The sequence below is a fragment of the Lineus longissimus genome, chromosome 5, assembly GCF_910592395.1.
Source record: "Lineus longissimus chromosome 5, tnLinLong1.2, whole genome shotgun sequence".
In the NCBI taxonomy this organism is placed as follows: Eukaryota; Metazoa; Nemertea; class Pilidiophora; order Heteronemertea; family Lineidae; genus Lineus; species Lineus longissimus.
The window spans coordinates 15,409,085-15,436,267 of NC_088312.1; the positions used below are offsets into that span (position 1 = coordinate 15,409,085).

General features: G+C 40.4%; 1 protein-coding gene across 3 annotated transcripts in view; it reads left to right on the forward strand.

Annotated features, from left to right (window-relative positions):
• Window positions 1-1,110: 1,110 nt before the first annotated feature.
• The window catches only part of LOC135488067 (serine/threonine-protein kinase 33-like), a 42,923-nt gene continuing 16,850 nt past the window's right edge, over window positions 1,111-27,183 (forward strand). For 2 of the 3 annotated variants that reach the window (XM_064772462.1, XM_064772465.1), the window contains exon 1: window positions 26,179-26,254. In XM_064772462.1, the coding sequence (XP_064628532.1) occupies window positions 26,203-26,254 (52 nt within the window). In that variant the 5' untranslated portion in view covers window positions 26,179-26,202. Of the gene's footprint in view, window positions 1,229-12,466; window positions 12,574-26,178; window positions 26,255-27,183 lie in introns of those variants that run through there. The other variant, XM_064772463.1, reaches the window with a different exon arrangement.

Sequence of the window (27,183 nt, forward strand, 5' to 3'; positions counted from 1 at the left end):
ATGATCTGTCAATGGCAAAACACGGTAACCAAATATGCCAGCATCACCAAGTAAGATGCTACACTAAGCTTGGGAATGAAACCCAAATCAATTGCATGCGCAACAATAGCAGCCTAGTTCACTATCAATACTGTAAACACACAAAGCAGCCATTGTAGCTGGAAGATGACTCATATACGCCCCCTTGTCTCGCACAACACATACAGCTTGAAACACCAGTAAAACATTGTAGTCATCAAATTAAGACCACGCATAGGATAAGGACAACTCCAGAATAGCATTGAATGTGTTGTTAACTTCATGGAAATTAATGCTTCATAGCCAAATTATTGCTTAACAGACCCATTCATATAAATAGTTGTGCGAGACTACACACAAATACTTGTAAGCATCTTTAAGACAATGGCTGAATCTTCAACCCTCAGTTTAACTCCATAAGGCACTCAAAACTAAACAAGAAGTACAACAAATATCACCTACCGAAACTATTTAATCTTCATGACCTGGCACTTAAAGTGATACTATGATGTGATTTACAACTTTGCGGAAATACGTCCGTTTTTAATTGTTGATCACAAATGTAAAGCTCAAATTTTCCACTTTTGATTAGATTTAATATAAAATCGCTGTTTTAATTGCGTCAGACTGGCCAACTGCCGAAGACGTTTTGAAAAACCCGCACAAAGTCACGTGACCTCATGACGTCACAACATGAACAAGTCAGACCGTCGAATATTTTCCTATTCGCTCTAGGAAATTAAACATACGACTGTATAACACAACGTCTGTATTAAACCACGTCTGTATAAAACCACGTCCGTTTAACAATACGACCCTAATTCACAACCTCCGTAAATCGCCATGTCTATAATTACTAGGCAGGCTATACGTCTTAAATTTGTTAATGTCATAAATTCTAACGTCTTTAATCTAACCACCCAATTTGCAACCTCCTTATAAAAATTGCAACCTCCATTTATTGCGGATATAAACCGCCCATAATAATCATGTTCGAATGATAATCGTTGTTGTAAGTGATTCTAATGCGCTACCATCATTTTTATCGAAATCCCGTCATCTCTCGAGATTTTGTGACGTGCATTCGTGAAAATGCGAGACAAGATTGTTTTCATTGGATTCAGGTTGTTCACTGACAGCTGACTCAAATGATTGGTTCTGGACAGCGAATAAAGTGGTGATCATTCTATCTTAAGTCTAGAGCATCTCGGTAAGTCAACAAGCTATTGATTTAAGTCACGTAAGCCGCATTTTACTAACCATTTATGGTAATTAAGAGCCATTCATTCTGAATGTCTTCACACTGTAACTGCATGTGTAGTGTTGACATGGTTAGATATGGTTCATGCATGCCCGATGTAGACCAAGACTGTACTGTAGTGTGTTTAAGCAGGCATGATGACGATGTACTGACATGCTATTGCTATGGTGTCGCCTGCAGGCCTATATACTTTGTATGTGCACAGGCCACTGAATTGAATCAAGTATCAGTAAGGCCAGGGGGTGAAACATTAAACTACAAAGGCCGGTGCCGGTGGTAGATGATGAGAGACTGAGACTAGGGAGCTAAGCCTACCCTAGAAACTGGAAATAAATAATAAAATAGTCAAATACTAGGGCGGCCTATAGATAGAGGATGGAAATCTGAGTTATGGCGTCATAAAGAAATTTTAAATGCCATTAATGTGCAATCTCCTATTTCTTCAACGTGGTTTTCATGAAGAAAAGTTGCGACAAACCGTCCTCCTTCTCATATTTCTCTCGATCACAGGACACATACCAGTAATGATAGATGATCAACCGATGATGTACAGCAGCTATTGTGACAAAATCATCCAAGTTTTATTTAAAATTATTTCACAAGTCAAGAGATAGGCGAGATCCCATGCCTTGCGAGAATACGTGTAATAGTTTGAATCTTAAAATAATAAAAATGGCCATCCATCAACATCACATCAACAAAAAAAGATTTTGAAAACACCCATTTTAACCCTAAGCCCAGTTCATCAGAATCCCACTGCCAACCGTGCAACTGGTTGGCAACCCGCCCACCCAACCTCTCAATCAAAACCCATCCATCCAAAGACACTCGCACCTATATTGTATTAATTCCCAAGTATTTTTGATAATGAAACTGAGGCTGAGAATCAGAGTTGACTATTGCGGCTCTTGTGGCAGAGCCCAGTTATCAGACTTTAAATAGAATTCCTTATCATGGCTATGTAACATGATGTACCACCGTGGGCAAAATTCAAGTGGTGCTCGTAAAATATCAATGTCTTGTGCCGTGGTCACACTGGGGTTTTAACACGAATTGAATTCGAATTAAAACGTTGATACGTATTGGGGCGTCACACTCAATTCGGTTCATACCGATCTCAATCCGCTTTAACCAACACGGTTCTTAAACCGAATTGAATGCGAATCAGCTAATCCGAATCAATGAAACCGCATTGAGATTTCAAGTGTGACGCGCTTGATACGAATTAAGGTTTTCGATCGCACTGCGCATGCGCCCGGCGCATGGAAAGTGACCTTTGACCGTGGGAACTAGTGTTCCGAACTAGTTAATTGATGTATTTAAATGATCTCATTAACTCAAATCGTTTTTCGTTATGCCATAGAATAGGGAGAAAAATAAACTCCCTTGCACGTGACTTGCATTTCCATTTCCTGGCAAGGTATGTTGCCGCCGGTTCGTTGGTCAAAGGTACGCTGGTCAGCAACATCGTCGCGGCGGGGTTTTCCCCGGTTTTGGCCTCGTTTTCGAGGGCGAGGCCGGGATTCTCCGCATTTAGCGACGGCGGTGTTGACTCGCTGAGGACACTCCTCTTTGACCCGAACTTTGGCAATAGGCATGGCCGGGAGATGGAAATGGTCAAGCACCTTACGCGATTTTAACTTGTTAATAATGACTGTGTGATACTGTGATATTATATACTTATATGTTTTGTACTTGTAAATTTTATTCTCTCATATGGGAGGTTAATAAATAATAATAATATTAATAATAGATGGCGCGTCGTTAGTATGCATTGAGTGTGGCGCATTTTAAACCGATTTGAATGCGTATTCGGGCCAGTGTGACGCGACCGTTCTGAAACTGGATTAACCAATTCGTATTCCGGAGAGCGCTCTACGGAATTCGGTTTCAATTCGCATCCAGTGTGAACACACCATTAGTGCTATTTTACAGATATGCCAGTGTGGGCCAAACATACTCCATCCAAGCTTGGAGTAAGATCCAAGCATACCACATTCTTGGTATCATTCATTCCAAATAATAAATATTGAAGTTGCGACAAGATTTAGGAACAGGCTAGTTCTAGGCTTAAAGGGACTCTATAGGCAGCAGCTAGACAGGCAAGATAAAGTTACCGGAAGCCACCAATAGGGGTCTCTCTTATCACTCATTACGTCGAAACAGTTTTAACCTTTGAAGAGGAATGTATTTAGTGCCCAATCAGTCACCTGAAGATGACCAATTTAATCCCCTGTTCCTGCCAATAGTCCTCCTTTAACCCTTAAAGCGCCGAATTAACAAAATCATATTACCCCTGAGCGCCGAATTAACCGAGCATTTTTGAAAATGATTAATAACAACGTTATTTTTGTTACAAACACCATGGAATGTACTGATGATTTTATACAAATGGTAATTCCCGTCGATTTTTGTGACATTTCCCGCCAAAATTTACTAATTAGGGGTTAATTAGTGCAAATACCCATAATCAACAAAAATATGGCCAGAACATACCTCCATCAGCTTTTTATACCTCCCTTGGTATTTTAATATGAAGTCTGGGTCTAAATACATCGTTTCCATCCGATTCCTGGTCGAAGCATCCGTCTAATTAGTCGTAGCAGCGCTAATTACTCCTGATGACGTCATTCCCGCGAAAATGGGGCTTCAAGTTTTTGATAAAATACTCAAAAGCTTGTATAGAAACTTGAAATTTGTTCGATGCCATTTTGTGCTAAGCATCACTGTCGAAGTACCAAAGAGCGTACATGCACACTCACTGCCATCTCTTAGCAGACAGGTGGAACTAAATGTCTGCTGTCGACGATCGTCGCCTCTGGTGCTTTCCCCCTTATGTCGACGATCGTCGCCTCTGGCGCTTTAATGGTTAAAGGAAACTGCCCGGGAAAAAAAGGGGAGTTTTGCACGGCCCGGTCAAAACCTTAGGCGGGAATAAGGTTTCATTGATAAATATAAGGAGTTTCAAGGCCCCCAAATCACTTGTAAGGTTCAATAGATACTGGCCTTTCATTGGTTTACCGTTTCAGGGCTCTCAATTGCACGACCGCTACGACGTAGACGTCGTAGCGAAATTGGCCCGTGCCCAAATTCAGTTCTTGAAAAAAACGTGCCCAAATTACAATACCGTGCCCAAAATAACCTTTGATCAATATTGACACGAAGGGTATAAAACAAAACAACTTCAGAGATGATAGAATTGAAAATAATTAGCTCTCACGATCCCCGAAATGTACTTTTCCGGTGAAATTCTTCAACTTCTCATGACAGCATGGGCGGCCATTGTTATTGTTTTGCTACACCACGAGCCTCGCGCGCACAACACCCGGTATACATGCGTAATTTGCTGTACAATGGAAATATTGACTTCGCGTACGACTTCCCGGAAATCAATAGATTAGTACCGCGGATCCCACTACGGCGCTGCAAGCTGTGGGCTTGATGGACCAGTGCCACTAAGCCACAAAAAAAGCACGTTCCGTCATGCCGTACGGCACGCAAAGTGCCCAAAATAGACCTTAAAAAAGTAGAGGGTGTAGCCTTAGCTGTACAATTGAGAGCCCTGCGTTTGCGTATCATTTACATACTCTCATCTTGAAAAATATGACAATATTTACGATCACGTTATTGATTTTTGCAACATTTTCGGTAACGCGCCCCATGCGGATCTGTAAGGTACCATTCGGATGCTTGAAAAATGCCTCGTCTCGTCGATTCGCTCGCGGATAAACGCATCAGGTTGACTGCAGCAACTTTTAATTGTTGGAGACAGAGAAGGAAGGAATATGATTATCAGTTTGATGAAAACTTTGCAAAGTTTCTTCTTGGGACTCGAAATCCATACTACTATTCTCTCAATTTTCCATTTTCTCCTCTCTCCAACTCACTACTATCGCTATTGACTGCGTAACATACACTAACATTCTTTCGCTATCATTACTAACTTCATTTACAAGAACACTGGCCTCTTTGTAGCCGATTTTGTAACCCATAGTGGAAACACCTGACAGCGCCGCCCGGCATGATCCACGTGCTACTGGCATATTTATAACTCGTAGTAAATAAGGTTGTAAAAATGTGCAAATGAGATGCCGTATATGGACACCATGACGTCACTAAGCAGTTCTTATTTCTGCTACGGGTGGCGCTGTTGCTTGCTTCTGGAGGCGCTATTCAACCACTTTAAAGGCCTACGCCATTCGTTAAAAATGTTGAATTTGTAATTGAATTTTAAAATGTCGAATTGTGTAAATAAATACAAAATACAAATTTCAACATTGCCGTCCTCGTGTAGACTAAGTGATATACAAACATGACAAATGCTATAAATACCAAGTTTAAACAAATTTGTATTCACAATAGCCGCACTTACACCACCTGAAAATGGACCACCAATCTTGGTTCGGGAATCAATGCCGCACCATCGAAAATCCACCAAGCGCTTACACCAGCGCTGCAGCTAGTTATAAAATCCGGCTACAGATGGCGCGCAAACAATAAGCAGAACGCGGAAAGCCTTGGCAGAAAGCGCCATTTCGAAAGCGCCGCCTGGAGCCGAACCATCTAACTAGCTAATTGCCGATCCATTTGCGCTTACACCACGACAAAGCCGAGCTTTTAACAAGCCGGGCGAATTTGGACCATCAAGCTTGGTGGGACAAATTCGCTCGGCAATTTGTATCGGCAATGGATTGCCGAACCAATTTGTCGCGGCAATGTGGTGGTGTAAGTGCAATTGGTCCACCAATATTTCGTGGTGTAAGCGCAGCTAATAACTGCACTACGGCATTGTGTATTATAGTGGATTTCTAACTGCACCACAAGTAATTACGAATGGTGATTTCTATATAAACTGGAACACAATTTATGAACAGTGTACCCCTTTAACATATGATGCGTGTTGAACCCTGAAACAGCATAAGCAGTGTGTGTTCAACAGGTGTGTGTGCTGCTGTGTTTATTCCGCCTGCGTTGTCATTGGCAGAAAGTTTATACGCCGTTGCGACAATTTATGAGATGATTGATGGGTGATAATATGGCGGCGTCATGACACCCAGCCAATAAAAAATAGGAGCACATGACTTCATGTCCTTCAGCGCTGACCAACACACTTTGACACATAGCACTAGTAGCAGTGTCTTCCCCGTTTGGGAACAAAGCCAGAGTACAGTGTAAGTACCCAGGCCTTTCCATTACATACACCTTTGGCTTTACACCTTGTAATATTTTAGCCTGTTTTTTGCACTTAACCTACGTGTAATTTGGGGACATTTTGTCATGGCAAGCTGTAGAAGACATTTGTTATTGTGATTCAGCGGCCAAAATTTAAATGTCATCCTCCACCAAAAAATGACATATTTTGGAGTTTCCCGCATTGATTTATGGGAGTCAGGAGGAGAATTGTGCAAAAAATGCTTCAGATGGGTCAGTTACGGTACCCCTAAAAACGGAAGAAAAACAACAAATAATTTTTTTCTGCTAATTTGGGGAGGTGTGGCGCCCTCTGCACTGTTTTACATTGTAAAAACTATGCAATGGAAAGGCCTGGTACCGGTTATTCGCAAACCTGGATACTGCACAACTTATTCAATCCCGATTATACTTTTGCATTCAGGCATTTTTTAGGCCTACATGTACATACTTCTCCCGATGTGACCTACATTTCAGGTGTAAATAGGTCAAGGTCATAATATGAAATGTACGTGTGTCATATAATTATCGAGAAACCTTCACGGTGTGATCTTCAAATGTATTGTATCTCATTGATTGATCTAAAGCTTTTTAGCTCAGCTGACAGTCAGCGAAGCTGGTAATATTACTAAGCGAATGGTGTCCGTCCTTCCTGCCATCCTGCCATCCTTCCATGTCAATTTTGGGCATTTTGTAACCGTAAGACCTAGGCACTTTGTTGACGCTTCTAAATTAGGCGTAGCCCAAGGGGAACTCAGAAACCAAAAATCAGCGCGATCCGACCTACATTCGGCGAATGAGGTCATCGGAAAGTTTAAACTTCTTTCCTTTATACCTCGGTCCACAGAGGAAATATTGTTTTTCAAATCTGGCCGAATATTTTTTAATAATTTTTCATTTTGACTTGTAATGGAATTAGTTTAGTTTTCACCGCCAGTTGGCGCTACAGGCACATTTGACAGATTTTTTGACGATTCAAAAGCCCGGGTTATGACGTATAGTTGCGCAGTTGTATTCTGCGCATTGAATTGGCCAAGGAACCAGGCTATATTATACCCACTGTGACCAGTCTAAAGATGGAAGATTGATTTTGCAACAAGATAATTACTCCTAGCAACAAGTAACCAATTTTCTGCTAAAAATAGAAATACGGTCTTGGCACTTAAAATGAAAAAAGTATGCGTTTTCTGGCGATACAAATATGTTTTAAAATACCAGTTTACTCGCCGCGCTGCCATAGCATGCATGCATGTACATGATATAATGAAATACATTGTTTGGATCCAAGTTATCCTAGTCCCCATCGCTTTTGAAGTACGGCGAATGAGTGGTCTACTGCATTGCGTATCAGCAGCGGGAACAAGGTTCTTTGACAGTGGGAGGCAAATAGAATGTCCGCAGGTGTGGCGCAAGGCATCATGGGTGGTTGTTCTAATTTACTCCCACTGAAACGATTGTCAAAATGCGCAGTTACTCAGTGCGCATCTGTCGTCTGCTCCAAAATGTCGAGGCAACTGGACCATTTTGGAAACCGCACTCCCGCATTACCACTTGCCACAGCACGCAAGCGATCAGCAGAAACACCCCAGGCCCTTCCAAAAGATGCCAAGAAGGCATACGAGGAGACAAGACAGCGTTTAGTAAAGGATGATTGGAAAACGCCCAAACCCCCTGGCTGGGACCCTACTATAGTTCCTTCCGCCAATTTTTTGTTTTGCTAGAAAGATTTCTCTGTGTATCGCATTAGCAGTAACTCAACTCCATCGTCATAATAGCTGGCAAAGAAATGGAAAATGTCCCCCCCCCCCCGAAAGGTGTCCAGACTATCGTAGTCTGGGACTCTGGCAGATTCTAATGTAAAGTCTAAAGTGCAAGCTCTATTGAACTCGTGCAACTGTCGCCATGGAGAGCCCCTCCCCCCCCACCCCCGTCCTTCTGACATGTTTTAGCCAGTGCATTGGGGGAAGGCCCCTCAAACCCCCTATTGGCCTCTCAATAAGTCCTTCCGAGCTGCTTTACCCTGGGGCGCTCGAGTGGAACCCCCAAACCTTCATGATGGTGCAGTCCTTTGACACGTTTAACCCAGAGCGAGGAAGAGGTACTCCTTTGATGGTACCCTAACTGCAACCCTCAACCATCATTACCCTTCCTTTTCACTGGCATGATATTGGCAAGACTACCAAGAGGTCGTACTGGTGGCTTCCTTGAGACAATTGCTTGTGGTCGTACCTGGGCAACCAATTCAAGGGGTCAGGGATCTAGGGATCAGGTTTTTCCCCCACCAACATGTTTTGGTTGGAAAGGGTTTTTGCTGGCCAAGAGACTTGAAGACACTTTACTCTTGAGGAACACCAGACTGATGAACAAAGAACCTGAGGAATATAGAACCCTCTTCATACCTGGGAACATAAAAAGCCTGCTAGCGAATATTGATTATTCTTTAGAAAAAAACAGAAGATCTGCGAAACCAATGGTACCACATAAAAACATACATTCCTCCTTGAGGTGTCTTCGGATCTCACCACGGCCCATGTGGAATTCATTCAAAAGGTTTATTGAAATCTCAAAATAAAATTTTTTTTCTCGAAACGCCTGCCCGTCTTTTGCTTCATTAATTCGGGATTATATCCATTTTAAGCATCTTTTGGATATTATTACTAAAGTTTCAAAAATCAAAACACATATGTCGGGGGGGGGGGGAAACCCCCAGAAATTGAAGTTTGATTAAAAAACAGTGAGAATAATCGTGTGGTTCTCTCTCGGAGCTCAGAATAGTCGAGTTACTACTTTCACGCGTTTATCTCTTCTGGCGGCCATTTTAAGTCAAATTTAAGCCATTTGAAAAGAATCCATGGACTTGAGAAACATTGTTTACATTGGATGACGTCGTATGCACGTTAACCATAGTAGCGCTTCGCAGAAAAGACTTCGGCTTTTCTGCTGCGCACTTATTAGTTTTTAGCACTACGATTCTTACATGAGTCAAAAGTAGACGTTTTAAGCAACACAATAATGTTACTCCCATAAAATTGATTCAAAATTGATGGAGCTACGGCATTCTGCTCGGCAATTGGCAGCGCTGATAAAATACATTGCATGCTAATGCATGCCAAATGGCACACTTTAAAAACCGCTCATTGGACAACGTAGGGAATCACCAGAAATGACGTCATCGCTGGTCTAAATCTTCTGTATAATAATATTAGAAGGGGGACGAATAAAGTCACACTTAGAGGCGTTGGATCGCCTTGAAATTTTGCATGAATGATGGTGACACCTTACCCTGGTGCAACGTCTTGGTTTTATTCAAAAATTTACTTCAGCGGAGCAGTAATGAGGCATTTTTAATCGGACACTGTCAATTCTCCTTACCACTCACAGAAGCCAAGCCATTGATGTTAAGTTATGCAAGGGCTTAATCAATTACCTGCACTCCCTGTGGCATGTGGGGTGAATAACATCACCTTTTGAACAGCTGGCTGTAGGGGAATGATTGGAACAGCCGGTATACCTGCTGACCTGCTGAACCCAGGTTAAGGTCACCTGATTTTCGAGATTTCTTGGGAAATGAAATTGTAAACAAATGCATGTGTGCAGTTCAAATGTAAACAAAAATGTATTTTTGGTACTTTTGGTTGCTGGACTTGGGTTTTCCCGAAGTTAGGAACTGGGGTCAGATTGGTGGTCTATTGTTTATGGGTGCTGTTTTAGTCAGAGGTAGCCCTTGATTATGAAGGGATTTTCAAATTAAGGTGACCATGGTCTTTTTATGTGCTCACCACAGCTTTCAATACTTGATGTATCTGAAGAGGCGTGCGGAACCTGACATGGCCTTACCAAGGAGCTGCTCACGGTGCTGAACTTCTAGCTTGCCTGTCGACTAAGTGCCTTTTTGGCCGAGACAGCCCTTTGAGTGTAATTATGGCACGTTTGATTCTCAACTTGGCCACAAGGAGGCCAAAACAAAAAAAAACAAAGTGCAACATCTCGCTTATTAGTGACTTGTTTTCAATGATATTTTTATGGTAGGTACTCCAAGCAATGATACATTACATGTCATACCGACTTTGGTTTGACCTATATACTATACATGTAGAATGTTTCTTAACCAGGATGAATTCCTAACCACCAAATATCTAGACGGTGAGCACGGTGGTCGTTTCATTACTGTAATGCAGCCTGCAGTCAAGTGCCCTCTTGAGAGGTGACCATGATCATTGAATGCGGCAATAACATTTGGAAAATGGTATGTTGCTTTGCAACTTAAGAATGACCTTTTATACCTCTGCGTACCATAAATACAATGCCCAAATACCGAATTCCTTTATTTAGACAAAGAAATCGGCTTTCTTATTAATCCCAGTTTAGGAAGACTTAATATTGAATGACTACAGAGGGGGGCTTTTATAAAATATGTGAACCTCATGCTACACACTATATTACTTGTGACACCACAAAAGGCACAGGTTTTTTTATGTGATCTTTGGAAACATTTTGAAACTGCCCTCAAATCTATTGAAGACTTTGCAGGCTTTATGTCTGCAGCTCAAAACAGAAGAGGAAATTCAATATCCAGATTAGTGGATATGGAGGTGACCAGTTATGATAACCCAGGTGAGGAGGATGTTCCGCATAATATGTGTACGAGCTACTGAAACCAGACTTACTATTCTGGAAAAAAATATTATCAATTACCACTTCTCTGGGGTGGCAATGCAGAACCAAGTTCCATTAATTGGTATTGATAAGAAAACGCATTAAAAATCAGAGCGATCGGATGCTGCAGCCATCTTGAAATTGTTTCTGTCGATGTCATCTCAAGTCAAAACGTTTTTCTGTGTGTTTTGCAAAGTGATTAGGGGGAAATCAACATGATCTGATATTCAATATGGCTGCCACAACCGCCCGGCCATCTTCAATTTTATTTCCCTCGTTGATTTCGGGAGAATGTTTTATGTCATGGAGCCCATTTCTCTTCTGTGTGTGTCGGGAAATCGGTGCGATCTAATTACCAAGATGGGCTGCCATTTTAAGGTTAAGGTTTTATTTGGCCAAGTTTTCTTGAGTGTCTTGCAAATTGTTAGGGAAAGGTTCCTTTTGAAAATTGGTGCGATCAGATATTCAACATGGCAATCTTCAGTTTGATTTCTACTGATTTATGGAGTGTATGTTTCATCCTGTCGTACCAATTTTTGTGCTGCTGTCTTTGAATTTTACTCCAGTCAGTAATTACAATGACAAAACACACACTGACCACTGTTCATCATGCCCACAGATAATCAGTCTTGCTATGCGGGGTTAAAATGTATTCATGTACGTGTAGGACACTCTATGGTTCGCGCGGGCGGTCGTTGCAGGATGGCTGCAACAAAAACTTTTGTTGCTGCTACATTATTTAGGCTGCAAATTTGACCGTTTATGAATAAGATGTCAATGATGGATATCCTGTACATTGGGAATTAGCCTTGTCCTACTCCTCTTGCATTAGTTTCAAAACTTAACATGTGCAATCTTTCAATCTACCTACACTCCTTCACCCTTATCCTTAGTATTGATCGCCGATTAATGGCCTTGATTGAGTTTATATCCATAATCTTTTAATCCTGCTTTTATGCAATGGATCTGTTTTTATGCAAAGTTGAACTATCATGTGCTGTCGGTTTAATCAAAATATGTATTTTAAATTTTCCAACGATGTCTTTGGTAGAAATAGGTTGGGAGGGGAAGGATTGACCGCACAGCGCAATGACTGCTCACCTGAAATTCACGACACTGATTTACCGCTAGATCAGGGTAACCGCAAGGACCAAAGTCCAAAGGTCTGCCCGATTGGATTGGGAGCCAAATCCAATAGCCTAAAATGATCTTTTTTTGGTGCTTTGTATTGTAAATTGCCGGAATATGGCAGCCATCACCCTGTGAAGACTTTAATTGTTGACCTTGACCATGTTGACCATTGTCAAGGTTTTTAGATATCTTTCTAATTTCTTCTTCTAGATGGTGACATGGCATGTTGAACCTGGCCATTGAAATGGAATGCTACATGCTGTTCTTGATCTTCACCTGTCCATTCCGTTGCCGCATACAGCTATAGCTTGGAGAAGGTAAGAGGGTAGTTCTGTTATTAGCTTGGTGTACATGGTCATGGGGAAATAGTGCTCAGCCTTATTTGGCACAGAAGCAAAAATTAAGTTTTGTAAAGGTTTGAAACTGCTTTGGTGCAGGCTGTAAATGGAAGGGATGCATTGACTTCCAGTGAAAAACTTGGGCAGTAAATCTGAAAATTGAGAAAAGGCAGGACACTATGCCATGCTTTAAAAACTTGCACGTATCGTCAATTGCACCAAATAATAATACATATAACGGACGGGGCCTTGCCTGTCATGCCTGGAGCAGGAGAATATTTTTCACACACAATTAGAATGTTACAAACACCAGACCACTCAAACATGACTTTGTTCAATAGTTGTTTGGCAGGAGTATTTTAAAAAACTGGCAAGTTGATACAAACAAGCCTTGTGTTTCTTGGCCAGGAGGTCAAAGATGGGTGAATTCCTTTCACCAAAGGACTGAATGCAGAATACCAAGAATGAATGAAGACCTGATTCATAACCAGAATCATGAAATATTTACTGTTGATGCTTCTGGTGCCAGACATATTACTCAAGTTTTTGATACAACTATATACTTTTCAAGGTCACAGAGGTCAAACTCTGAACTTTCCATGAAGGTGGCATGTTTGGTCATTGTCCTAGAGTCTTAAAATATCACCTTCACCCCTAAGGCATCTCTGCATGTTGACAAAGATTTATCTCAATCCAACCTACTTTTCAGGTGAAGGTGAAGGTCATAAAATCCAATGACTTGGTCATATCTGACAAAAGTATTCACTGTGAGATGGTTAAATGTATTTCATTGATTATTCCGATCAAGCTTAGTTTAAAACAATAACATACATGTAGTTTTTGAAACATTTTGACCTTGACCTTATTTCCAAGGTCACAGAAGTCAAACTCTAAAATGTCACCAACACATAATGTCTTTATTTGTCCGGTCTTTTGCCTCCCCATTGTGAGCACAATGTCCCTGAGCAATTTCCTTGTGGTTCTTTGATTTTCAAGAAATGGGAATTTGATATTTCTTTTTAAATGGGTACCCCTGTAAATTTCAGTGAATCAATTGCAACCCTTGTAGTGGAGTAGTGGTGATAATAGAGATGAAATTGGCAGTGATGTCTTCTTTTCTGTTAGGAATATACCCTAGACATTGTTGGTAGCACTGTGTGCTTAGATGAAGTCTATCATTGTTTTGCATACTACCTTCAGGCACCATGGGATTAGTCTTTCAAATATTCTGGTTTCATGTAGCGCTTATTGGCATACATCTCATATTTACACAGAAGAACACATCCAGGACAAGCATTGTACTGTTCTGTTCAACAGTTGTTTCCTACCAATTTTTTCTGGAGATTTTCTTTTTTTAGCAGCGTACATTACATATACATGTATTCCGTATGTGTATGCATTCAATGAGGCATTTGTTGAGGGCAAAAGACATCTTAATGACCTTTGAGAGGCAGAACTGTCCAATATAGGGAGGATCAGAATCAGAGGATAAAATCTTCACGAAAATCTGTTTTCGGGAGAATCAAGCCTGGAATGTTGATATACTGGATGATTGCCGTCTTTGTGCACAATCAAAGCGGCTGTCGGGTCTGTCCAGTTAAACCACTCATCGGTATCAAAACCTGTGTGACCATCTCCAACCCCTTGAAGTCTAGGGCGTAGAGTATTGAGGATTACGAAATCCAGTGCATCTGAAATCCTGAAAGTACACACATTTGTAGGACAATGTAGGATGACAGATGAAGTACCCAGACCAGAAATGGACCCACTTTACTGAGTGATGTGAGGGTTCTGAGCTATGTAAGAGGCCAAGGTAGTCCTGGTATGTAGAAAAAGAAGGAAATAGCCTTGATATGGGCACATTGGTACTGTTATGGGGTTGTCAAAATGCTTAATTAAACATACGCAAAAGTTGCAATTCATAAAAACTGCAGAATAAAATGGCCACACCTATTTCCCGGTTTGATAGTTTACTGAACACTGAGATGAAGAAGTAGACTTAATGCAGAAGCCTTACATGTATGCATTGATATCGCTGTCAATCATATCACTAGCATTCTGGTTCTGCACCTGGCAATTGTCAGATCAAACCAAAGAAACTTCTGTCAAAAGATATCAAATATTCTGTCATCAATAAGTTGATAATTGGTCATGCAGCGCTGAGAGTAGTTACGAGTTGGGTATCGTTTGGAGAATATGCATTCAACTTATTGATGACAGTGTTCATTGTAACGCTTCTTTGGTAAAATACATGTCTTTCACACTCTTTCAGTCAAATCACTATAAATGAGGCCATTATGCTTTCATGAAAATATGTCAGTGAATGAAGTGTGAATGTATTGGCAAAACTGTCCTCCAGTGTCAAATTTTGTGCTTAACAGATGGTTGATAAAGTAACTTCTACTCTTTAAGGGTGGTGGTCCTGAAAATTGTTACACTTTTTAGCTCACCTGGGTGAGGTTTAACCCGTTTTGTCCGTCCGTCGTCCGTTGGTTCATCGAGACGACGTAAACGCTCTAACTTGAGACTGCTTCAAGTTTTACTTTTCATATGTAGTGAATGTGTAGCATATCAGTAGGCGCTGTTTGCTAATGAAAATTGTCTCAATCTGATTGACAGTTTCTCCACCAGGAGGTGTTTACTGAAAACTGAAAAATTGCACTGCTCCTATAATAATAAAACTCCCATGAATTTGATGAAATTCATATGGCAGGTGTATCTGCTGAGGGTACATCACATATCACACGAGGTCTTTGTTCGACCCAATTTTCAAGGTCGCAGAGGACAAAGTTCATCATTGGTCCCTTAACTACCAACATAAACACTTTAGTCTAACTTGGGACCACTTCAAGATTATTTTCGTGCGGTAAATGTGTAGCATATCAGTGGACACTATTTGCTATTGAATTCTTGTCGATCCAATTCACATTTTCACCACTAGGGGGCATTTGCTGAAAACAGAAAAAATTCACTTTCACCTCAACTCGACGGAATTAGATTAAATTTATATGTTTGGTGTACATGTATCTGCTGTGGATACATACATGAGTTTTTCGATCGACCCAATTTTCATGGTCACTGAGGTCAAAGTTTAAAAGTTCATCATTGGTCCCTTGACTAACGACGTAAATGCTCTAACTTCAGACTGCTTCAAGATTTTCGTTTCATATGGGATGAATGCGTACAATATTAGTAGGTGCTACCAAAAGTTGCCTTGATCTGGTTCAGGGTTTCTCCACCAGTGGGCGATTGCTGAAAACGGAACAAATTGCGCTTGCTCCTATACAACTCACAGAATTTATCGAATTTTATAAGATGATTTATGCATCAATTAGGGATACAGGATATGTCACACTGGTTTTTAGTTTCACCTCCTTTTCAAGGTCAAGCAGTTCAAAGTTCAAAACATTGACAAAAGTCGTTGAACACTCCAACGTCACACTGTTTGAAGATGTTCTGTATGGGGTCAATGTAAAGCATCAGTACATGCTGTTCGCTATTGAAAATTGGCCTGTTCCGATTCATAGTTAGACCACAAGAGGTCTTTTCCTGGCTTAAAACAGAAAAATTGCAATTGTTCCTATACAATTCAACTCTTTTTGCTTCAAACTCAAACGTGTAAAGCAGTGTTACCTAGCTACCTCTGTTTGAGTTGCCAACATGCAGTGTGGAGGCGCATCTGTAAACTTAAAGGCAGACTTCAGTATTTCAGTATCCTGGTCGCGTGGGGGGGGGGGGGGGTTGAGTGGCCATATCAGTGTGGTGATTCAGTCGGCTGGCCACACATTGTACGAGGAAGTTATGCTTTTTGATGGCTCGTAAACCATTTGACTTTAATACTGATATAATCTTTTTGTCGGTTCTTATAGATTTGCCTGTCATGTATGCTACACTTAACATTAGGTTTGCTAAATATGCATTTTAAAGTATTATATGAATTCAAAAAGTACTTAAAATTTACGTCATAATCAATAGTTGAACTCGGAGGCATTTCATTGTGTTTTAAGAAGAGTTTATCCCCATTCTTGGCAAAGGGGAATAAAACTAAGACCGTCTGCTAGTGAGGCCTGTTGGAATGGTGTTTATGCCTGAATAAACAAGGCCTTTGGGGGTCTATGCATGTAAACCTTCATAAGCTCTGTCATGTAAATCTTGTGGTAGTTGGGGGTCAACTTTGAACAGAATAGCTACATGTCCCTCATTACCAATTGAACTCAAAAGCTTGCCACATATCGTGTTCGAGTGTGATATATAGTTAACACCTTTTGAGATCATTTTATAATAAATTGACGTCTATTTCTGCTCGAGGTCATTATTATTTAGAAAATACAATTACATGTCATGCATTATGTTATGACAAGTGTTAATATGTGAGAGGTAGTCTTCATATTCCATTTTTGTGTTCAGTGGATTCATCCAGGAGATTGTATAGTGGATACTAAACTTGATTCTAATATTCTTTGGATATAGTTTTTATGACCATCTCAAGGAAGGGGATTTGACGATGATGCTTCTTCTTTGAAATGGGTGAGTCGTTGGTATTAAATGAAATATAGACAACTTTCTCTTCATCGAGCAAAGACAAATTTGAATAAATGAATTTCAGGTACGGGACTACATTGTATTATCATTTAATACAGCCATTATTTAATTCCAACATTTGTCCTGAGATGGCCCATGAGGGCATGTAGAGAACTGTAGAGAACTGTATTCTACAGTTCTCTGTAAGACTTAATGGGACCTTCCCTTTCACTGACTGAAATGCTTGAAGATATATTCAATTCTCTGAATCCAATGATGCGACCAGATGATGCAATGGCAGAGATGAATAGTCTGCCATGTCCGGCATCCGAAGGCAGAGTTGTGCTCTGTCATTATCGACTGTTTTATCAGGGTTTGATTGATATTTTCTAACTGTTTGCTATTACTTGTTTATTTTGCACTAGCTGTACTGTAGAAACTAAACAACCTACATGTAGCATCGAGGTCGGCAGGGTGTTTCTCATCATTGTCTTGACATTTTTAAAACAACACGGTCCAATCAGTATTGGAGAAAACTGGTGCTTGGGGTTGCGGAGGGCTCCTGGGCTCCATGCAGTTACCACCTTGTGATTATATCATGAGTTAAAAATCACGCTACTGTGCTAGAGAATCAATAAGTCATTGAGAAAGGTTGACTGGGTGACTTCTGGAGAGTTGTTACAAACTTGCTTACATTTTTTTCTTCAATTTTCTTTGTAAAATCATTGATGAAAGTTTTTGGGACATGTACATACATGTTTTAAATAATGCACACATTTATGGTGTTCATCCTTTAAGGCCATTTGTTGTCAAGTTTTTCCACAGGCAACTGGAGTTCACTGTGACATAAAGCCTACCTATTATTAGAAAGGTAGTTTCAAATTAATCTTGATTAAAATCATATTCACAATATTATATCATTGTCATTGGAAGACAGAATATAAACTCTAAGGGATCACGTCCAAAGTCCGCACGCGATATTCGCCGGCGAAATTCACCCTACAGTATTTCGCCTGCGAAATCTGTCCGAAAATCGACCAGCGAATGTGAGGCGATAATATGAAATCGCCGGTACGGCGGTATGTCAGATGCGAAATTCGCCCACAATTGCGCCTATTCTTCGATTTCGCCCCAAAAATCGCTCCAGGCGATAATGGAGCGATTTTACGAAATTGGTGGCTCTTGCATGCTTGTCCGATTTTGCAACGACTTTCACTCACGTATATGGCCACAAAATTTTATTTTGATGACTTTATACCCGACTTTAAACCTGGTGAAGTTGGTGGGCACTGGTGAACGCTGTTTAGGATGACCGGATACTACAACGATCTTGATTGGTTGGCTGAGACTCGGAAACATAAGCCTAACTATGATTAGCTGTATGATTTGGTACATTCTGCCACAATCCTTCGGAATACATACCATAATACTAAGAACCTCAAACCTCTGTGCCAAATTTGTGTAGCTCCTCGTGGATAGATGTGATGTATATGATTACTGGAGTCAGATTGGCCGGGAATTCCAGTTTGTGTTTATTGTTCGGTCTGCTATCAGCTGATGTGGGAATTCGCATACTACAACACATGTAATATTCGCTTCGTTCTGATGGTTGGCGAGAGCGAATTAGGCGCGATCATTTTTTTCGCCTGCGATTTTCATTCAGTATGAATTTTCGCCTGATCATAATAGAATCGCCGAAGCAGGGAGCGATTTGGAGGCGAATGAGTGTGGCGATATTCGACCAAGCGAATTTTTGCCCCTATTCGCATGCGGACTTTGGACGTGATCCCCAAGTAGGTTGTTTGAATATGTTTGTCTCGTGTTACTTTTCTGCAATGGAAAGCTCAAGTTGTTTGGTGATAACCATTTGTCCGAAAAAAATGTTTTGGCAAACAAACTGTTGGTAGCAAAATCTGTTGGTAGCAAAATGTATAATTCACCCACCAACTGTTCGCCAAGAGTTTGATTGTGTGCAACTCTAGTCTTGTGGACCAAGTTGTAGTGACATGCTTACACAGCAAGCAGTCCTGCGACTAGTATCACTGTATTGAAAACGATCCGTTTGTTGTTTTGTAATCCATTTGGTGATTATCCGTCTTGGTGGAGGTCCCCCCAGTTAGTGGTCCATTAATGAGATATTCTAAATGTCACTTCTTTTCAAGATGTCACTTGACATTCTCTGTGTGCTATACTATACTGTTCTTGTGACCTTATTTCACCAATGTCTCGTCTTTGAACAAGGTAATTAACCCTACTTTCTTCTCTCCAGTAAATGGGTACCTGTCTGGCAGAGATGGAAAAAATGACATATTGACATAAAAAATGACATGTAGCCAATTGAACCCAAAAGGGTTTTGAAATGTCATTATTAAACTACATTCTATTATCAAATGAATGACAGAATGGCAGTTATAAAGTCAAATCGACTATTTCACAAAAAACAAAAATTCTAAAAGAAATCCAATTATTTTGGGCTGTTGTTTAAAGACAAACTCACAGACTGTGACAGAGTGACTGAATGACCTCTTCAGTGTATTTTGTCACAGTTTTTTTACCGTGCCCATGCTTAAACCCTTTAACCAGGTGTATCTAATAAGGTTAAATGACATTTCACCTGGGTTTTTGATTTGACCTACTTTTCAAGGTCACAGAGGTCAACGTTCACTAATTCACCAATAGGTGGCACGTTTTGTTTCTATTTGAGCTAGAAGGTTCTAAACTTGTGAAGACATATATCTATCCAGGGACCCCTCTATTCAGCCCAAAAAATTTGTTCCGCTCGGACTTCAAAGTATGGCCGACAGGCGGCCATCTTAAAAATTAAACAAAGTCAGATTCCAACCAAATTTCATGTGATTGTATATCTATGTACTCGCTAAAACATCCCTGATTTTCAGTCAAATCCCGATGTGCGGGTCAGGTCGTGGCCGCAAGGATGACCTTGACCTCAAGATGGGGTGCCCCTTCAGGAGACAGGCTAGAGAGACAAGACCACTAATGAATATTCATAGGTTGGAGGGTCGAGGCCTATCAATTAGACGAGTGCATGTTTTTTACTCTCAAGTACATATTTGGAGAGGTATTGAAAAAATATTTGCTGTGGCAAGTCTGCAGATATAAATAAATTGTTTGGTAAAAAAAATAATTTTGAATTTCGACAACCTGGCCAAAGGGGGGTGGTTCAAATTTGGAGTGAAAATGGCCGATATGGGTAAAAATGTCCACTTGTGTCAAACTTGTCAATTTAAAAAAAAAATGCGTGGTCAATCACTAATTTAAATCGCACCAGTTACTCGCAAGACTAACCCGTATATCATATCCGAATTACAGTTTCACTACTTGACGCATTCTTTGATGCGTCGCGGTCAAACATTGACAATTTAACTGCTAAAAGGCTTAAAAAATCAATTGTGGTCTTGTCTCCATTTACACTACATTTTGGGTCAATTTAGGGGCCTTGTCCAAATTATTCGCCGTAATTCGCCCCAAAAACGCCACAAATTTGCCGAAAGTCTCCGGCGAATTTTGGCGAAGTTCTGACGATGTTTGGCGAAGTTTGGGCGATTTTGAAGGTGAATTTCGGCGAATTTTTGGCGATTTTCCGGCGAATTTGTGGCGATTTTATGGCGAATTCTCGGCGAATTTATGGCGAATTCTAGGCGATTTCTGTTGAACTTTCCGGCGAATTTGTGGCGATTTTTCGGCGAATTTGTGGCGATTTTATGGCGAATTCTAGGCGAATTTATGGCGATTTTATGGCGAATTCTAGGCGATTTCTGTTGAACTTTCCGGCGAATTTTTGACGATTTTTGAGGAGGTTTTGGCGAATTTTGGCGAACTTGTAAAAATTCGCCAGAAATTCGCCGGTGAATTTCGGCGAATAATTTGGACAAGGCCCCTTAGTGAAAAATTTGAATGTGCTCAAATCACTCTAATTCATTTAGAATATTGTATTGCTGATGATTTAAGGTCAAAACAAGCTAAAATAATGAGAAAAAAACTTAATTTGACCCAAATATGAGTCAACCTATCCCCGGTCTAAGTTCGGTTTCATTTTTACAAGTCTTGTTGTGTTGCCATTCATGTTGTAATTTCTTTGAAACTACTTAGGCCTTAATTCTGAAAGTTGTGCCCTAAGCAGCAAAGATATTCCTAAATCACATCCTAAAGTTTCAGCTCCATAGCTTGCTTATTCTGGCCAGGGCTGGTCTTATGATTTTGCAGCAAAATCATGACTTTTTGTCGATTTTGTCCTCTTTCGTCGCTTTTGGCACAGTGTACCACTCTTTGAAATGTCTCTCATTTCTCCAAAAATGTCCAGATATGACTTTCCTTTGTTGGAGAGTTGTGGGATGTCATGTACATTAGTTTGAAAAAATTCTCAAAATGTTAACCCCTGAAATGTACCTTCATTGAGACAAGACCACTAATGAATATTCATAGGTTGGAGGGTCGAGGCCTATCAATTAGACGAGTGCATGATTTTACTCTCAAGTACATATTTGGAGAGGTATTGAAAAAATGTGGCAAGTCTGCAGATATAAATAAATTGTTTGGTAAAAAAATAATTTTGAATTTCGACAACCTGGCCATAGGGGGGGGGATGGTTCAAATTTGGAGTGAAAATGGCCGATATGGGTAAAAATGTCCACTTGTGTCAAACTTGTCAATTTTTTAAAAAATTTCCGTGGTCAATCACCAATTTAAATCACACCAGTTACTCGCAAGACTAACCCGTATATCATATCCGAATTTCAGTTTCACTACTTGACGCATTCTTTGATGCGTCGCGGTCAAACATTGACAATTTAACTGCTAAAAGGCTTAAAAAATCAATTGTGGTCTTGTCTCTAGAGGGCAAAAAAAATTCATATATTGTAAATTTTGACTCTTCGGTGAACCCTTACATCACAAGAACTCTGTTGTAGCAATACAAGTTTGCTCAAATTGATATTGAATTGTATTTTGTATACTTTAAAACACTTCGGGGGCCCCAGACCAACCGACCCCCCGAAACGGTCAAAAGTTGATGAGACACGTGCTCAGAGCATTCCCGCATCAGCTAGAGCCTCGTACTCGTAGAGAACACCGTCGCCATCTACATGTATGCGATCATCGATGGAACTAGGCCAGCCTATAGCGCGCAGCACACTAGCCGCCAACTTTGGCGACAAGAAGCGTTCAGCTGACGCCTCTCGACGCCAAAGTTGGCGGCCAGTGGATCCCGGTCAGAGCACACCTGCCCAGAATTGGCGTCCAGTAGCGTCTTTTCCGACACTTTAGGCTGCCATTTTGAAATCATGTGACATCAAGACGCAAGCTGATTGGCCATAGCCTCGCCGCCGACGCCAAGTCAGGCGGCCATCCGTAGCACACCTGGCTTCTTCTTGCATTCAAACGCGGCACACGTGTCAAAAATCAAACATGTTAGATATTTGGCGTTTTGCGGCAAGTCGCGTTCGCCGACGCCGTTCCTAGCAGACTAGGCGCTCAGGACTCTTGCGGCAAAAAACGCCAGTGAACGCTGAAGTTGGCAGCTAGTGTGCTGCGGGCTTAAGTGAGGCATTACAATAGTAATTACCGAACGTGCAGATATGAACGGAGACGGTTTTAAAAAGGGTTAAAGAGCAAGTAGATCAGAGCTGCACTGCTCTTCCTTATAGTGTTGTTACATTGAGCACCTGTAACCATCCTGAAACTCAAGACAAGACCACCATTGATTTTGTAAGGCTTTTAGCAGTTAGTTTGTCAATTTTTGGCCGCGTCGAATCAAATACTGTGTGGTGTTGTGAATCTGAAATGTGGATATGATATTGCGGACAATTGGGCAAGTAAATGGTGAAATTTAAGTGTAGTTGTCCACGGAAATTTTTTGATAATCGGACAAGTTGAGAGACGTTGATATTTCGACATGTTTCAACCAACTGGCAGAAAAATCTTTAAAATTGCCAAATGAGTAAAAATCCAAATTAATCTTTTCATCAAATAATTTCTTTATATCAGTATCAAACTTGCCACAGGCACAGCAAATATCTTTTCAAATGTATTTCACGTGGCACTATTTCAGCACAGAAATATGGTCAGTTTTGATTAGTCTTGCTGGTGTCTCGCAGGTGAACAGTCTTCGAATCTTCTGACTCATTTTTAGTGGACCTGAGATAACAGTACATGTCGTTCTCCAAAGAGCGAACACTTGTGTAGACTCCATGCATGCCATGAGTGGAGCAAATTTTAAGTTTATTTCGTTTGACCACTTCAAAGACCTTTTTTTTCTCCGAGAAAGCCAATTACTTACATGGTATATATTTGTGATGAAAATATTTGCCCACACATTTAATTCTCGGGATTGAATTAACTGGCAGTTATTGAAGTGGTAAAAGTTTTGAAAGGATACAGTGTATGTTGTCTATTTGATCCAATAGACATATCGGCCCATAGTGTTGTGCATGTTGTATCAGAATTCGGCCATTGGCTCATTGAAGTAACAAAGCCATTTACACCTGAGCTCAAAAAGGGGCAAAGTGTTTGCTTGCTATTCCAATTTAAAATTTTGGCATTCTATTTACCAAAAACTTCTAACAAAGATTTCAGGCTGGTATGTTTAATTCAGTAAAATTTACCCAGAAAGTATGCGCAAACTCTTGGAAAATTGTGGAAATTTGTCTCCAAGATGACATTTCTCTGACTTGTGTGTTCTAGTGGCTTTATGATTGCCACCAGCCTGATTATGAACCAATTATTCCCTCTAAAACTTGGTTAAAACCAGTCTGTCACTGGAGGATTATAAGGTCAGTTAGAAAGTGAGAACTGCTCAAACAGGCCCTTTTGCAACTATAAACCAATGAACTGAGCTTGACTAAACTTGGTAGTAGCCCGGGGGTACTTTTGCCCAGAAATGTCAAGTTTAGTCCCATTGATATGTTTACTCTGATCAGGTTATCTAATGATTTTGTACCACGATTGGATGATCTCTTTAGTGAAAATAAAAATTGGAAATGGTATCACCAGCTTAGGACAAAGATACAGGCAGTTGGCCCATGGATCATTTCATTTGTACATTGTAAATGTGCCAAGTGAAGGAATGCTATTTCACTTTAAAATCCTTCTCAGAGTGAGTGATCAGGCCATGATTTGTTTGCAAGTCATAGCCTAATCATTGACTTCTTAGAAAGGTTTTCCCAGTATTTTCATTTCTGGCATCCTGTAAATTTTCTTTGTGTATTAAAAGTATGTCATAATTTCGTAATTTTATGCGATGTCATAAAAAGGTAGTATTTCTACTTTAGATTCAATAGCGCAGTTAGCCCCATAGAATGTGCATGCCCTCATGCTTCCTAGAAATGCCATCTCATACACCAGAACTGGTGTATTCATGTCAAAATTTGAATATGTGAGGAAAGCTCAGTCAGGCCTCTCTGTTTACCTTGTCATCCTAATGGAGTATCCTTTTCAATGATCTCCCACCAATAGTCAATGCACACAGTAAGATGTATTTTCTCAGCGTTATACATGATTGCTTGAATTGACACAATGTCAGTTATCCTCTCGTTGACAAAGGATCTATCTTAAAGGGAACCCTGTCCTCAAATACTACATGTAGTTTGCCAGGAAATACACAATATCATAGTGCAGTTTATGATGCATGCAAATTTGCTAAAATCTGGTATTTATACTGTTGTCTATTGAAGTTCATATTCACTGATCAGTACGTATAAAAATGTAATACGCAATTCAAAATTTTTCAAATTCAATTTCAAATTTCTGATTTTTAACTAACATTGTAGACCTTAAAGGTGTGAGGCCACAAAAGAAGTACATTCTAATCCATAAGGGTGACAATATCTTTGGAGATACATTCTCCTGATAAGGACACCTTGAAATGTTCCATGAATAAAACTAACATTTGAAGAAATGGAGAACTTTGAATAGCCCTCACAAAATGATACATGTCGTTTAGTATAACTAAGTTACCAGTCAGGGAAGGAGCCCATGCAGTTTTGTGATTTGTCACAAGGACATGGGCAGGTGCACATTTTTGGGCAAACCTAGCTGTTCTTGGAGAAGACATTGGGAGAAACTAAACTAGTACTGGCTGCATTTTTACCAATCTACGAGGTACTTGATTTGGAGAAAGATGTGAAAAAAATGGATGATATTGATGTACAGCAGATCCTTCCTTAGCGGACACCTCTCTATTAAGGACAAGCTCTCTATAAAATACAACTTATAAAGGACACTAGTTTTTGTCCCAAATTGGTTGTTTCAACTCAATTTGACCTATCTTATCAAGACACCTCTCTATTGTGGGCAGCACCAGTCAGTCCCGAGGGTGTCCTTAATACAGAGGTTCTACTGTAGTTTGATAACAATTTGATATTTTCTTTAAATGCTTGAACACACCACAACAGACGCCCTGCCAGTGAGGCACTATTGTTGTGGTGTGTTCAAGTGTACGAAATATCAAATTACTCAGACACTATAGATCAATTCCAGGAACACCAAATTTTTTTCATATTTCTCGAAAAAACCTATATATACCTACATGAAAGTGAAGTTTGGTGCAAATTCAGCTTAATCACTGTAGTTATTCTAGTTCTGCATGGAGAACACAATGCATCTCATTACATTAAATTTTAACCTTTGCTTGGCCCCACGCCTTACATTCTTTGACATTTGAAAGTGGTCTATTGTAAAACATGTAAACTGACTTTGTTTGTTTGGAGGCAGTAATATCATATTCAAATAGACAAGTTTCCAAACGATTATGACAAGTTTATGTTGTCCATATATGACTCAAACTCAAGTCATGGCCGACTGATTTTCCAGTAATTTTCACCAGACATACATGTATGTATCGCAATATCGAGTGAGAGGCCCGGCCATTGGTTGTCCGATTCTTTTCAATAACTGGAATTGAGTCCGATTTCGACTTAAAAATTACTATTAATAGACCATGACTCTATCATTTATTCTAAATGACTTGCCGGACTTGATAGGTATATATAAGGAAGGCTATATGATCAGACACCAGTTATATTCTGATCTGAAGATTTGTAAGGAACTGATATCTATTTCATTGACGTAACGATGGTTAGGTCATATGGATTTGGTCTGATTGACTGGAGGAGGGGTTGTAGAGGTACGAAAATTAATTTAAATGTTAATTTTATTACCCCTCAGCCCAAATGGGCTAGAGGGTAATTGTCGTCAAGTGCGCCATCCGTCCGGGCGGGCGGACGGGCGTCTGCTACTTGGTTTCCGTCGATTTCTAGGAGAACGGCTTTGACAATCAATTCAATTTTTGGTATTTACTTTGGGGTGACTAGAGGAAGGATCCTTTCGAAAACGGGCTTGTTCCGATTATCAATATGGCCACCAGGGCGGCGTGTTTGAAATTGGTTTCCGTCAATTTCGAGGAGAACCGTTTGTCCGATCAACTTCATTTTTGGTATGTACGTTGGGGGTGACTAGAGGAAAGTTCCTTTCGAAAACCGGCTCGTTCTGATTCTAAATATGGTCACCAGGGCGGCGTGCTTAAAATCGGTTTCCGTCAGTTTCGAGGAGAACCGTTCGTCCGATTAAATTCATTTTTGGTATGTACGTTGAGGGTGACTAGAGCGAGGTTCCTTTCGAAAACCGGCTCATTCTGATTCTCAATATGGTCACCAGGGCAACGTGCTTGAAATCGGTTTCCGTCAATTTCAAGGAGAACGGCTTGGAGGATGGAATCAATTTTTAGTTGGTGTAGGCCTAATGCAGTTTTGTAAGGGGAAGGTTCCTTTCGAAAATTAGCGCGATTCGAAATTCAATATGGCCGCCACACTCACATCCTCAAAATAGGTTTCCACAATTTTAATTTCCATATGCAAACTAGCCACTCCACTAAGCCAGCTTCACCATTATCTCACCTTCAACCTTAATAGGCTGAGGGGTTATGCTCGCTTTGCGATGCTATTTTTTGAAATCTTTTTGTCATGCTTTTTAGTTGGCTATATAATTACAATGTTATTATTTTTATGGAAAAATGCATGGTGTCAGCAAATGCAGAGGAACTTGCAGCTACTTTAG